The sequence below is a fragment of the Talpa occidentalis genome, unplaced genomic scaffold (genome assembly GCF_014898055.3).
Source record: "Talpa occidentalis isolate TD23 unplaced genomic scaffold, MPIMG_talOcc4v2.1 talOcc4.3, whole genome shotgun sequence".
NCBI lineage: Eukaryota > Metazoa > Chordata > Mammalia > Eulipotyphla > Talpidae > Talpa > Talpa occidentalis.
The window spans coordinates 1,436,692-1,451,002 of record NW_023603184.1 but is presented as its reverse complement, the minus strand read 5'-3'; the positions used below and the strand labels follow the sequence as shown (position 1 = coordinate 1,451,002).

At 44.5% G+C, this 14,311-nt stretch overlaps 1 protein-coding gene and 1 pseudogene across 7 annotated transcripts in view; both read left to right on the top strand.

Moving 5' to 3' along the window:
- CTNND1 (catenin delta 1) overlaps positions 1–13,168 on the top strand; it is a 62,658-nt gene extending 49,490 nt beyond the window's left edge. For 4 of the 7 annotated variants that reach the window (XM_054699195.1, XM_037522208.2, XM_037522207.2 and 1 more), the window contains 3 exons: positions 456–518; positions 1,552–1,655; positions 2,415–13,168. In XM_054699195.1, coding sequence (XP_054555170.1) covers positions 456–518; positions 1,552–1,655; positions 2,415–2,426 — 179 coding nt within the window. In that variant the 3' untranslated portion in view covers positions 2,427–13,168. The remainder of the gene's footprint in view (positions 1–455; positions 519–1,551; positions 1,656–2,414) is intronic. The other 3 variants (XM_037522210.2, XM_037522209.2, XM_054699196.1) reach the window with 2 other exon arrangements.
- LOC119256504 (U4 spliceosomal RNA) lies at positions 6,161–6,286 on the top strand (annotated as a pseudogene).
- Positions 13,169–14,311: the final 1,143 nt, after the last annotated feature.

The window sequence follows — 14,311 nt, the reverse complement described above, 5'->3', positions numbered from 1 at the left end:
TATCGCAGCAAGCTGCCTTCTAATACCCAAACTTAAAAGAGCTGTGCAATAAATGAAAATATTGCTTTTAGGATTAAAATTGTTACTTCTGTTAACATGTAATAAGTTTATTGTTAGTTTTAGGGGAAATCTTTATAATTTCTTAATACTGTAAATATTAATACATATAATATCAATGCAAGCTCTTTGGATCCTCGTAATTGTTTAAGACTGTACAGAGGCCTGGACACCAAATAATTTGAAAACTGATGGCTTGGAGTTACAGATTCCTTGAATCCATTCTGTAGGAAAGGGATTTCTTTAAGTACTGTGAGGGCTCTGTCTAGTGCTTGACATATAGGGAGTACTCAGTAAAAAGTTGATGGGAGTGTGGAGGACAGACCAGAGAGCAATTTTTATGAGTATAGACTCTGAAGAGTTGGTTTTTGACTTAAGTAACTTCTGACTTCATATAGATAAGAAACCTGATCGGGAAGAAATTCAGATGAGCAATATGGGATCAAACACAAAATCCTTAGGTAGGTGATTAATTCCTCCCTAAAGGTATGGAGTAATATTTTACTGAGATAAGGACTGTCTGATGGGAACTGAGCCTTACCTACAGATTTTTCTAGCACCGTCCTAGAAAAGCCTTAATTGGACATGTTTATTTGCAAGGATATGAGGAAACTTACTTTTATCTAGTAAAAGTAGATGTGATCTATCTACTTTTATCCATATTCCCACATGCTTAAAATTTAAAATTGGGCCTCCCTGGTGGGGCAGCAGGTTGAGCGCCGCTCGGTGAAGCTGTCTGCAACCTCTGCAGCGTGGATTCAGTTCCCGGCTGGCCAGGGAGATTCCCACATGGCGCAGCATACCTTTCCTGTCTCGCCCACTGCTCTCCTCAGCAGTGTCTTCGGTTCATCTGCATGTTCTGTTCTTGCTCTGTCTCTGGTGAATTCTCTCACCCTCTCGCGCCTCTGACTATATCCCAGTTCTTGTATAAATGCATAAATCTTTAAAAAAAAATTTTTTTTAAATTATATATATTTTCACATACCTCCGTTCATTACTGGAGAGTGGAGTTTATGTTCCTAACCTATTCCTCAGTAGCCTTTCACAGTCTCACCCCAGCCTTTTTGGTTCAGCTCACCTGGTCTATCTGCCATTCTCTCCTCATTCTATACTTTTTGATTTTGCTTCTACTGAAGTGCCCTTCTCCTTTACTTTTCTAAATTCTCTTCACCCCCCCAAAAGCTTAATTGAAGTCCTGTCTCCTTTTGTTTGTTTTTCCAAATATTGCAATAAACCTCACGAGAGTGTTCCTTTTAATTCCAACACCCTTTAAAGACAGGTCTTTAGTTTTTTAAAATATACCATGCTCTGGGTAGTTCATATTTGTTGTCTTCCCCATTAGATTCAAGTTTGTTCTAAGTCAGGGAGTATTGTGCTTTCTGGATCATTTGGCAGAGCTCGGTTCTCATCAGGGATGCCCAGTTCACACTTATCTGCTTACCAGAGGGGAATATCATGTTGCTGTGTACTTTATATGTATTTATTTTTAACTAGATAACAACTATTCCACGCTGAATGAGAGAGGGGACCACAATAGAACACTGGATCGAACCGGGGATCTGGGTGATATGGAGCCCTTGAAGGGAACACCCCTTATGGTAAATTCTCTCTCTCTATTCTTCTTGTAAAGCTAGTTCTGTTTTGAAGCCCTTGTGTTTTGTGAAATAGGGAAAAAATACCTAGTCAAAGACAGCTTCCCTTTTCTGGTAGGGGTTTTCCAGAAAGTAGGAGTTTTGACCCTTGTTGAGATTTCTTGGACCGTTATTCTGCAGTGGTCCGCTTGGGAAAGGAAGCGTAAACACATTGCTGATTTGGGCTAACACTAACCCATCTGTCCTCATGTTATTCTCTTCCTCTTCTCGCTTGTCTTGCCCTTCTTTTGCTATTACCCTGTTTTGTTTGAATTTAATGAACTTGGGGTTTTCCCCTAGATCTGGCACACACCCACAAGGTCCCTATTGCCTTACTCTCACACTAACAATTTGCATGTGTTCACAGCAGGACGAGGGGCAGGAGTCTCTGGAGGAAGAGTTGGCTATATTGGTTTTGAATGGTGAGGGGGACCAGGTGCCTTACCCCCCCATGGTATGTCCTCCAGTCACCCCCAAGATCATCCTTGAGGAAGGAGGCCTCTGTGTGCCAGCCATTTGCCAATCATGCTGATCTGATCAGGCCAGAGACACTAGTCTCAGCCACAAGGGGCTTGAGGGGGCTGCTTCTGTGATTTTGACCTCTTCTAAAGCCTGGGATGTGCAGCTGGTGATATGATTCTCCATTATCTGCTGCTTTCCTTCAACTGTCTTTGGTTGTCCTTGTTCCCAACCTTTATTAACATCTTTTTCTTTTTTTCCCTACAGCAGAAGATTTAACACCACTATCTCCGCTCCATTTGGGCTTATAATATATATACTTTTATTTTTGGTGGTGAAATGGACTGATGATTTTTCTCTTTCTTCGCTGGACTATTGTGCCAACTGCCAGGCTGCCTCCTGCCCTTGTAGCCCCGAGCGGCTGCCTTCTTCCCATCAACTCCTAACTTCTTCCAGTGAAGTTTAATTGTCCCTTCTCCCCCTGCCCCCAGAGCCCCTCCAGTTGTTCCCAAGAAGCCTGACTCAGTCATATGCATATCTTGAGAAACTGCTGCAGATTAGCTCTTTTGCCAGCTCTCCCTGGAACTCTTGGCCTTGTGCGAAGGGAGGGAGAGAGTGGGAGTCTTCACAGGAAGCTGTAGGAAGAATTGGAGTTGCGTGCTGTAAATGCAGTGTCCAGCAATCTGATAAACCGATGATTCATAATCAAGATTTTTTTTTGGGGTGGGGAAGGGACTTTTCATTTTTCTCGGACAATGGGAAGCGTGAGCTCTTCCCTTATCCTAATGACTATTTTTGAAGCAAAGAAGGCCGGCGACATTGGCACATTCCATCTGGCAAGGGCCTGTGAGTAGGTGAAGGTCCAGAACTGAGATTAAGATCATTGCCCTCATCATCTCCAGGGCAGGGATCATCTGGGACCTACAGACTCCATCTCTCCTCCAGGCCTGATGCCGACCCTGGGCTGCTGCTGCCGCCCTGTACTGAGGCTGTCCTTAAACTTCTCCTGCCATCCCATGATAATGTCTGCTGACCTGGCCTGGCCATTTGCAAGATGCTGTAGAAAGGAGAATGTATCAAGGAAGACTTCTTGGGTGAGAAGGAGCAGAGAGATGTCTTCTGGGGTGAAGAACATCTAGGAGGAGCTAGTAGGAATACACATGAACCAGTTAGTCTGAAACTGGCAGGAAGCTTCAAAGCTGACTCCCCCATCCCATTTCTCCTCTTCTTACCCTGACAGCCCCCCGATCCCCTGCTGCCTCCCTGGATTAGTTGGCTGATAAAGGACTTGATGTACATACTCCTGCCCCCTTTACCCCCGAAAGGTGGAGATCGCCTCTGGCTTTGCCTCTTCTTTGTGCCTTTGGCCTGGGATGCATCTCCCCCTTCCCTTCCATGTGCCTTTCTTTGCCTCTGCAGTCTCACTTCTCATGATTTTGCGAATTATATTTTGTTGCTTTCTTACCTATTGGCCCTAAGTTAGCAGAATGGAGAGGTGACCTTGAGAACCTCGATTCTCCTTTGGGAATTGGTATAGTCTCTAATTTCAGCCATACATCGTAACTTTTGCACCACAGTATATGGTTGGGATTTTGCAAAAATCCTGTTCTGATGAATCTGAAAAAGAGCTTGGAGGGAGGAGTGGTGAGTGGTGCAGCTCTCGTTCCTTGGTTGCGCAGAATTGACCATCATCTTTGAAGGGTTGTAGGGAAGTCGTCTTGTCCCCACTCCCACCGTCCAGCCTCCTTTCAATTTAGTGCATATTATTAGCATGCTGGGCTAAAGGATTCAGCTGCTATGCTGGTTGATTTTTTTTTTTTAAAACAAATTTCCTTAGTTGCCTTTGACTCCTACCTTAATCTAAAAGCTCTGTTCAATGCAACTGGAAAGTCTTTATCCTTCTCTCTCCCCCTTCCCTTATATATTGAGGCTATGGGGTAGGAGAAAAGTGCACAACCCACCACTCCCCTTGCCATTGCCCTATGCATTAAAACCCTTACTTACCCTACTCCCCTTCCATTTCTTCCTTCTCCTTTTCTGGCACAGAGGAGCTTGCTTCTCTGTGACCCTGAGAGCATACTGCACAGGGACGTGCCCGTTCCAGACTGACTCCACTCTTGGTTTCTCTTGTCCTCTCCTGCTCTTTTCCTGGTGCTCTTCTCGGTGGGATGTGGGTAATAGAATAGCCATGAGCTTTGGGGAACATTTAACTTTGTTTGTTTATTGGTTGATTTATAAAAACACTAAACATTCAATTCCAGAGAACCAAAAATCCCACTTTCCCACCGTACACTACTAAGGGGCATGTCTCTGCTCCATACCTTTTCTGTTCCCTTCTCTCTTGTTAATGCTTTTAAAAAAATGAGTTTTTTATATAAATAAAGTTTTTAAAGTGTGTATGTGGGGGGTCTGTGTCATTTCTTCACTTCAAGCTGTGTCTCTTCCCCTCCTTTTCATCTTGGTTGCTTACTTATGTATCAGCGTCCTTTTTCTTCCAGAGCCACCGTAAGGTGGTTATACCAGAATGGATTTATTTTGAGCCCAATCCCAACTCTTACCGGCAGCGTTCTTTTTAATTATATATGAAATGTTTTTTTCTCCTGAAGATTCTTAAAAATTAAATGTGGCTAGGCCCTCCCCTGGTGGCGCAGCGGTTGAGCGCTGGACTGCGAAGCTGCCTGCAGCCTCTGCAGCGCCGGTTCGATGCCCGGACACTGGCGAGGGTCCCACATGGCGCGACAGACCTCTCCTGCCGTGCCTGCTGCTCCCCTCAGCAATGTATTTCATCAGTCTGCCTGTTCTGTTCCCTGCTCTGGCTCTGGTGAATTCTCTCACCCTCCCGAGCTTCTGACTGTAACCAGTGCTTGTATAAATAAATAAATATTAAAAAAAAAATGTGGCTAAGCGGACCACAGGAAGCATACTGCTAACTTAGAGAGATAGGAAGCTGAAGTATGAAGACTTAATGACTTCCTTAGTCACTGGGATTCTCTTGCAACATTTGACTAAACTAATGTTGACCAAAGCCCATCTCAGTGCATGGCCTTCTAACATTCATGGGTGGTGACTAGAAGCCACCACCTCCTACTGCCATCCTAATATGAAAATGTAGAATAAAAAGGCTCACGTAGGTAGGTACTGAACGCTGGGCCGTAACGGTGTTTCCTAGGCTGTCTGCAGTCTCAGAAAGAAGACAAGGACCAGGCCTACAGCTTCCTGAGTGTCCTACCAACTAATGTGTGGGTGGGTGGCAAATATTTGTTGGATTACCAGGGGTTGACTTCACTGCAGAGGCCAAGGGTTAAGACCTTTGGAAAGAGATTGATTTTTCCGCTGCTTGAATTTCCTGTTAAATGATGAAAAAACTGGAGAGTTTATCTAAAATGCTTTCTGTATGCCCAAATCGTTTAGATTAAAATTGTATAGCTGCTTCTGATGGTGCTCACGTCTCAATTTTGTTGAAATAGGTCTTGGGTATGAAAACTCGGGCTGGTGAGACTGGAAATCCAAGCATCAGAGCTGATGACATTTGAAGCTTGATTTGTGCCGACTGGTTGTACTTTTAGTCTAGAAGGATGAAGCACAGAGCCAAAATGTGATTAGAGTGTGCTTTCCAGAGAGTTCTGCAGCCACACTTGAGAAGGTTCTTATCTGACCACCCCAGGGGAATAGCCTTTGTTTTTGTGCTAGTTCCTAATATCCACTGGCACTGAGCTCTCCACAAGCCTTATTCTCCCCTCCCTGGATTGGCCCCTTCATTTCATTTCAGTAGATAACACAGCATCCTATCCGGGAGGCTTTGTGGAGGTTTGGTTTAGATGGGAGAATGAAACAGGTGGCCCCTTTTGTGCAGAGGTTGTGATTTGTGAGTCCTACATAGCTAAGGCTATGTCTTGGGGTCGTTTAGAAACGTTTCTCCTCTGCCCCTGCCCAGAATGAGGCATGTTCAGCAATGATCTGGGAAATCCTCTTAAGTGTCTAGACACTGAATTTGAAGCCTCTTAGTGTCTCTTAGCTTTGCGCAGTGGCAGTATCGTAGCCAATGAGGTTTATCCGAGGCATGATTATTGCTAATTGAAAACTTAGTGTCTCTCATACCAACTTTAGGACTGCTGTGCATTAATCAAGATTTGCCCAGCCACTTCCCGATGCTTGAGCGCCCGGGTTTTTCTGCAGGTGGTTATGGATGTTGCTTAGCTCCTCTTGTGCTTTCTGGTGAGCTTGTCTGAAATAGCTGTGATGAGTCTGGCCATGATGCTTCCTGGCAGCTCCCAGCAGTAACCCGTTTGGCCACTTTTCTTTCTTGCTGATAGAACACACTTTGTCACAAACTGGAAATACCTCACTCAGGAAGAAGGGAGAATCAGTCTTCCTCGATCGCTGTTTCTCATTTTGTCTGTTTATGTCTGAAAATAGGATAGGATTATTTTCATATAAATAGATGATGTCATTTTTGGAATTGCTGGGTTTGGAGTGCAGGGTCCTCAGATTCACTCTGGCATAGGACCACCTTGACCTAGCCTTAGAGAGCTGAACAAACACGCTTACCCAGAAAGGTGGTTAAAAATGTAGACTCTTGGGTTCCACTTCCAAAACTTGATTCAATAGGTAGGAATCTGAAGTCTTCAGGAATCTTAAGTCTTAAGTCACTGAGGTTTTCTGATGCCTGTGGTCAACTAATTACAACTTGATACACTGATTTAGTGACTTGCTTAAGCTTCCAGCCTCAACCTGGAATCCAGAGTGACTGCCAGCTCCGTTGGCAGTGGTGCTAGTTTCCTAAAGGGTGTGGTTATAACCCAGCAAGGGGAATTCATAGAGGAACATTTATCTCAAAGAAATAGTTGCTTATTGTAGAATTTGAGATAATGATAGGTGGGTATGTAGGATGTGGTAGGAGGAGAAATTTCTTATCCTGCAAATCCGGTAGTAGGAAATGCCCAGGCTGTCGAGAGGTGTGGACAACCCTCCCTGAATGTTCTCAAAGATACAGAGAATGCCCTGGAGTTGTTGACTCTGACTAAAGTCACCTCTGGCAACAAAGGGTACCTCAACTGGGGAGCAAGTGACCCCACTGGCCAAAGCCAAGGAGGTGTTCCTGAAAATTTAAATTTCTTAAAAACGAGACAAACTACCTCAAGAAAGTGCAATAAAGTAAAAGATTGTAGGGACCTAATATCTTTGGCATTTAACCTTATGACCTCATGCTTTCCTGACGTCTGTTTGCTTGGCTTAAAGCATTGATTCTTTAGCTGCTCCATCCAGAATTGAGGGATGGACATGGGAGGAAAGAAAACTGGAGGAAATAAGGTAGGGAAATAATAGAAAATAATGAAAATAACCATTTTGATCTGTCTGCATTATTGTATCCTGACTTAGGTTTTCCTCTTACATGGTAAGAGGATGAGCAGGGCCAGCTCTCCACAAATGGATGTTCAAGAGCTTTATTCCCGTTATGTAATTGTTGGAGCCGTAAGCATTACTGTGAGCACATGGCAACTAGGTTTTCGCTTTATTTTCACCTGAGGAAAATGTACTATGCTTTTCTCCATGTGTCTTTATTGTGGGAAAGTTTCTTCTGCTTTTACTGAGGATAGAGACAGGATTGCTGTTGTGCTGTTTTTCCCTAGATTATGTCTAGAGACCCATTCATCTGCAATGCCATTTGTGCTGAAGGGAAGAAAAAAGAAATAGGAGTTATCCTGGTGATGTGCCAGGCACTCCCTCTATCCTTCACTGCAGTCCTTTCTTCCTCCATCTTCAAAGCATGGTTAGCACTGATGTTTGAAGACTCTGACCTCTGGGCCTTTTTACAACCTATTTGTTGTGGGAAGAAGGCGTGGAGATATGTGCATTTTGTATATAGTTGAAACTAATTCAAGCTCCTGTTTTTGGCATTGTGGTGGGTTGGGTGTTCTTTAAAAAGGCCTTTCAACAGAAACAAGATACAAGATAAAAAGGATTAAAAAACATGTTTCTGAACAGTCACAAAAGAAATCCACAGATCTTCAAAATGAAGTCTAAACTGGAATCCTAAAGGTAGCTTTACTTAACTTTTGCCAAATTCAGCAGACCCCGGATGTCTGCTTAAGTGATTACACAACGTGTGGAAATGAGACCTGAGGAAACTCGCAGGCGACTCCAGGGAAGCCGGGACACCCTCCATGTGGACGGGAATGCGTGATGTGCTCCTGGTGGGACAGCGAGGGTTTTGTCTCAGTGTTGGTACCGGATGGGAGGAAGCATACAGTCTCTTCCCTGAGAATTCACAGCCACAGGGTGGCCTTCGGTGGGTTTTCAGCCTCAATTTACACTACCTGGGTGGCCCTAGAAATCTGGGGAGTTTAAAGTGACCCTGTGTGGTCATGTCTCCAGGTGTTTTTCAGAAACAAATGCAGTTCTCTGAGGCTTCAAAACAGTTCCCACAGATAACTTCTTGCAGCCTGTTGAAAAAGTCTAAGATGCAGTCATGTACCACTAGTGGGGAAGGCCCAGAGCGATAGAAGCCGACCATAAATGCTTTCGATGTTGACACGGTCACACACGACTGAAATAGCTTTTTGATTCGTGAACTGGGGCATGTTTGAAAAGAAGAGATGATAAAAGCCAATCCAGTATATTAAAAATAGAGTCTTTGAATTAGAAATGAGAAATACAAATTTGAAATAAGAACTTGATGGATTAAATAGATTATTGAAATTGAATGGGCGCTAGTAAATTGGAAGAGCATTCTCAGGAAATTATCCAGGATGCCGTCCAAAGGAGAAAGAAGAATGGAAAATAGTTGAGGATCATGGACAACAGAGGACAATAGGATGAGCTCTAATGTACGTTATCTGGAGCTCCAGGAGGAGATAATAGAAAGGAAGATGAAATATGCAAAGAGAATGCATGATACTTTTTTCAGATTTGCTGAATGATTCCAAACCTCATATTTAGGACTCCAAGTACATTTTGAGCAAGATAAAAAGCTACGCGTCTCTTGAAACTTGAAGGTGAAATGCAGGGACCAAAGGTCTCCACCAGTTAGAGGGAGTACAGACTGCCTATAGAACACAGGCCTGAGGGGTGACATCGGCATGATGGCCTGGAGACAGCGGGACCCTAACCCTTCTGTTACCAACATAAGAACTGTGGTGGAAATTGACTGCAACTTTCTTTTTTTAAATGAAAGAAGGCTAATTAACATTTTCAGGCAAAAGCAGAATTTGCCACTCAGAAAAGGTAACTGTGCCCTATATCCTTGAGGCAGAAGGAAAATGATGGGAAGATTCGTGCAAGGAGGAACACTCAGCTATGGTACTGGTAAATAATGTTGGTAAAAGTAAGTAATCATTAACTTCAGCAGTGTGTAACTGTGGGTGGGAATAAGGACTAGGATGAAAATACTTAACAAAAACATTTAAGTTGGAGTAGTTAGAACCGTCATTTTCGTGTTCTTATTTTCAGGAGAAAGTAAAGCTATTGGTTAACATGACTTTTTGTGCAACTAAATACCCATAGTAACTGGGATAACCAGTGGAATACACTGAGCACATAAATGTAGAGAGGAAAGAAGACGAGAGGAGGGCATGGAGTTTTCAGCGGCAGCTGCCTGTGATGGAAGGCGCTAAGTTGCCCGGGTGCCAAGAGGAGGGGCTGTGTCTGTCCCAATCCAGGGACACACAGTATGTGGCAAGTGAAATAGGTGTGTGCAGAGAAACAGGTGTTAGGAGGGCCGAGAACAGGTCCCAGACAATTCCCATGAAAGCAAAGTTACAATTTTAATAAAGTATTTGCTGCCTCATACTGAGTTGGTCAGCCTGACTTAAAAGGTCAGGATAGAATATTTTCCTATCTTGCTGGCTAAACAGGCAACTCTGAGTACAGTCTTCTTCCAGTGCCTCTCCAATCCTAGTAGAACTTGACCCCACATGGAGCTCAGTTAAGACTGGAAACTGCCCTTTGACATGAGGGAGATCTATTTAAGGAACTACTGGCTTTGGAGTACAAGAGGTCAAGGGAGCAGTGAGCTGTCTCTAGCTCATCTCTGCATCCGTTCCTAGGTTCTAGGAGGGACTATCTCAGGGACATTGATACAAATTTTTGGATTGTAATGATACATTTGCAATAGAAATTTCTTTCTTATGATCTGCCTAAAGCATATGCCTTAAGTCAGCAAGGCATAGATTTTATTCTATTTTGTAAAGATTTTATTTATGCTGACAAGAGATGCGGGGAGTGAGAGAATTTGTCAGACACAGTGGGGAGCAGAACAGGCAGATCCACTGAAATACGCAGCTGAGGGGAGCAGCGGGCAAGACAGGAGAGGTCTGCTACGCTATGTGTGTCAGCTCCCTGGCCTTTGATGAAACTCAGGCCAGCCACAGTGGCTGGTGATAGCTTGATAGCACTGAGACTTTAACCCCTGCACTACCATGGAGGCCCAAGGAATAGATTTTATCTGGCGCATAATGTCTTCAAGTGCCTACAGCTTTTATTTGTCATTTCTGTTTGCTGGGGGTTAGTGCCACTGAACTAGAGCTCACAGGTTTCCAAAATGATACAGAACTCAGCACTAAATATAGACTCTGGAACCAGACCATTTGAAGCCCTCACTCTCTTGCTTACCTGTGAAACCTTGAGCATATTTCTTATGCTTTCAGTGCCGTTTGTCATATGTAAGGTGGGAATAATAATAATGCCTATATGTAGGGTCTTTATGAATATTAAGATGATGCATGAAGCTGCATGTGAAACTGGTACATAGTAAAAATTTTAATCATTTCATGATTTTGTCAACGCCAGGTATTTCTCTTCTGCATATATGGATATATAATTTGTTTATCTGTATCATCATTCTGCTCAGTGTCTGTATCTGACTACTCAGGGATGGTTTCAAGGGCAACCCAAAATAACAAAAGCCTACCTGTCCAAGCCGTGGGTCAGGAAAGATGGCAGCGGCCACTCAGTGGGTACTTAGGCCTCTTTGGTCCAGACTCTGTGCCAGGTGCTTAAATAAGCTAGCACTTTTAGAAATGACCCTATCAGGAGTTCATGCTGTGGGCTTACTTTGTGGCAACACTTCAGGCTAGGAGTGCTTGTGACAAAGCAGAGGCGTCTGTGTCAGAATGGGAGAGGACATCCTCAAAGACATCCAGGTTTTTCTGTAAGTCTGAAACTCTGAGACTTAAAGAAGCAGTCTTTATGCACAGCCCGGAGAGCAGGGAAGGGATTTAGTTAAAGAATGGATTAAGGTGTATTTACTAAGTAGCTTGAAGAGAGAAATTCAGTGAAGATAGCTCTTGTCCTCAAGGAACTTCAGGTAAATGAACCCTAAAAGCAAAGGGTTTTTTAAGCAGTGACGTGGCTACATCAATGGCTATAGAGGCTAGAATGGAGAGGTCGATGAGAGGAAGCTGCAAGATTCTCAGCAAGAGATGATGATGGCTCAATCATAGTGTAGAGGACAAAGTTTATCAGCTTTAGGTCTATTCAGTATTGATGGCAATTTTAAAAAAAGATTTACTTATGCATACAAGAGCTGGGGTACAGGCCAAAGGTGTGGTAGGTGAGAGGATTCACCAGAGACAGAGTGGGGAACAGAACAGGCAGACTGACCGAAGTACACTGCTGAGGGGAGCAGCAGGTGAATCGAGAGGCCTGCTGAGACATGTGGGTTTCTCCCTGGCTGGGGATTGAACTCGTGCCGCAGTGGTTGCAGATAGATTCATAGGCTGTCTCTTAACCCCTTGCACAACCAGGGAGCCCCCCTTGATGGCAATTTTAAAGCTAGTGTTTAGTGCTTCCTATGTAAGCACAAAAAGTGTTTTGAATATGTTGACATCTGATTTTCACATCAACCCCACGAGGAAGGCAGATGACGTGAACAGATACAGTATTTTGGGGCCAAGCTTTTGCTCAAGGCTTCAGATGCACTATTCCTGTTTAATATTTACTACCCCTCTGACCATTGGCGTCTGACATGAAATCTTAGAGCAGTTAAGTAACTTGCCTGAGGTTACACTGTGGCAAAGGTCAGACTTTGACCAGATTTGTTTCATTCTAAATCCTGTGTTTTAAACTACTAACCCAAAGTGCTTCCAATACTTAAAAGGTGGCACTGGTAGAAAATCAGATGAGGGTGTGTGGGTCACTTGAGGGTGTCTGGTTGGTGTCAGTAGGAAATAGCAAGCAGATAAGGCAGAGTTGGATGGGAAACTTTTAGTTTCGAGTGAGACTTCACAGTGAAGTATCCAGTGAGCAGGAGGATATGTAGGACCGGAGCTCCAGAGAGGCCTCTCCCTCTGCCCGTGGGTGATACTTCAAGCTCTGGGCATATCTGAGCTGGCCCAGGGAGTGCTAGTGTGAGAAGAGTGGAAGGTTTAGATTTAAATCCAAATTAAAGAAGGGAAAGAGGATTCTGAAATCGAGGCCTAAAAGGACAAGAGGGTTTTTTCCTAGATGCTGGTGATGTCCCTGGGGCGCAGAACTAGAAAACTGGCTTTATGAACACCTTTTAAAAAGAAGCCTACAGGGCTTCCCAGTGCAGAGATGTCTCTAGAAGCAAATAAAGTAGGGCTTGCTTTGCGCTGTCTTCAACTTGAGAAGATGTGTTTTTCTTCTGATCTTCCTAGAGTGTTGTTTGGATCCTGTTCCAAGGTCTGGAAACCTAACGTGATAGGTTCAGTCTTCTTTTTTTCCCCTAAAGATTTATTTTTATTTATGCTTACGAGTACTGGGGTGTAGACCAGAAGTGTGATGGGTGAGAGCATTAACCAGAGACAGAGTGGGGAGCAGAACAGTGTACTGAAATACACTGCTGAGGGGAGCAGCGGGTGAGTCAGGAGAGGTCTGCTGTGCCATGTGGGTCAGCTCCCAGGCTGGCGATCAAACTCATGTTGCAGTGGCTGCTGATATCTTGATAGCACTAACTTTAACCCCTGTGCCACCAGGGAGGCCCCATCTGGACCTTTATAAAAAAATTTTTTGTAGCCAGTGTGGGGGCCCAACAGCCTATTGCCTCAGGCGACCAGGAAGTAAGTGTGTTGTGTGTGTTTGTAGGTGGGTGGGGGTTGGGTGTGTGTGTGTGTGTGTGTATGTGTGTGGAGGTGGGTGGGGGTTGGGAGGGGGCTCTAGCCGGCCTGTGGGGAGGAGTAGACATCCCCTCTGGATGGTTCAGTCTAGCAAGCTCCTCACCCCACCTCCCCAGAGCATTTGGAAATAAACTTTTACTCTGGAAATAAACTATTACTCTGTGCCCCCGGGGCAGAGATGCTAAGCACCCACCCTTCCCTTCTGAGGGACACAGGAAATTGTGACTTTCCACTCTTGTTTCACTTGAAGACAGGGCTTGCTTCACCTGCCACCGCCAGATGTGGTGTGAGGGTAGACAGGAAGTGGGTGCAGGTGTGCTGAGTTCTAGCCATTTGAGAGCCGCAAACTGCTTCCATTTGTCACGGAGTGGATTTCCCTGGCTGGACTGATTCTCACTGTGGTCTTTGTGGTTTTGAGGAACAGGTCCTGTGCTCTCCTCTCGATCTGGTTAATGTCTGATTGGACACTTGGTAACTTAGCTCTGGTTCTCTGGTAGGTAGGGGCCCAGAATCGCATCACTTATCTAGAGTTGGTCACCTCCTTGCTGGTTGCTTTGTAGCTTGCAGTATACAAAATGTCACTTAAATGAAACTAACTTTTTTTTTTAAAGATTTATTTATTTTTATACAAAGCTGGGGTATAGGCCAGAGGCGAGGGAGGGTGAGAGGATTCACCAGAGATAGAGCGGGGAGCAGAACAGGCAGACGACCGAAATACATGCTGAGGGGAGCAGCGGGCGAGACAGGAGAGGTCTGCCACACCATATGGGGGTCTTCCTGGCCATCTGAGAATCGAACTGGTGCTGTAGAGGCTGCGGACAGCTTCACAGTGTTGTGCTCAACCCGCTGTGCCACTGGGGAGGCCCAAAACTGACTTTTCTAAAGTGAAGTCTGGACTCCATTAGAATTTCATTCACCCTGCAAATATTTGTTCAATGACACTTCGGCTGGGGCCAGAGGCCATTCCTGTCCTTAAGGAGCTCCAGTCCGGGGATTACATTGATGGGTCAGCGAGGTAAGCATTATTCTAATGATACCTTCTTAGCCGTCTGCCAGGAGGGAGGGCAATGCTTCACTGCCAGGTGACGT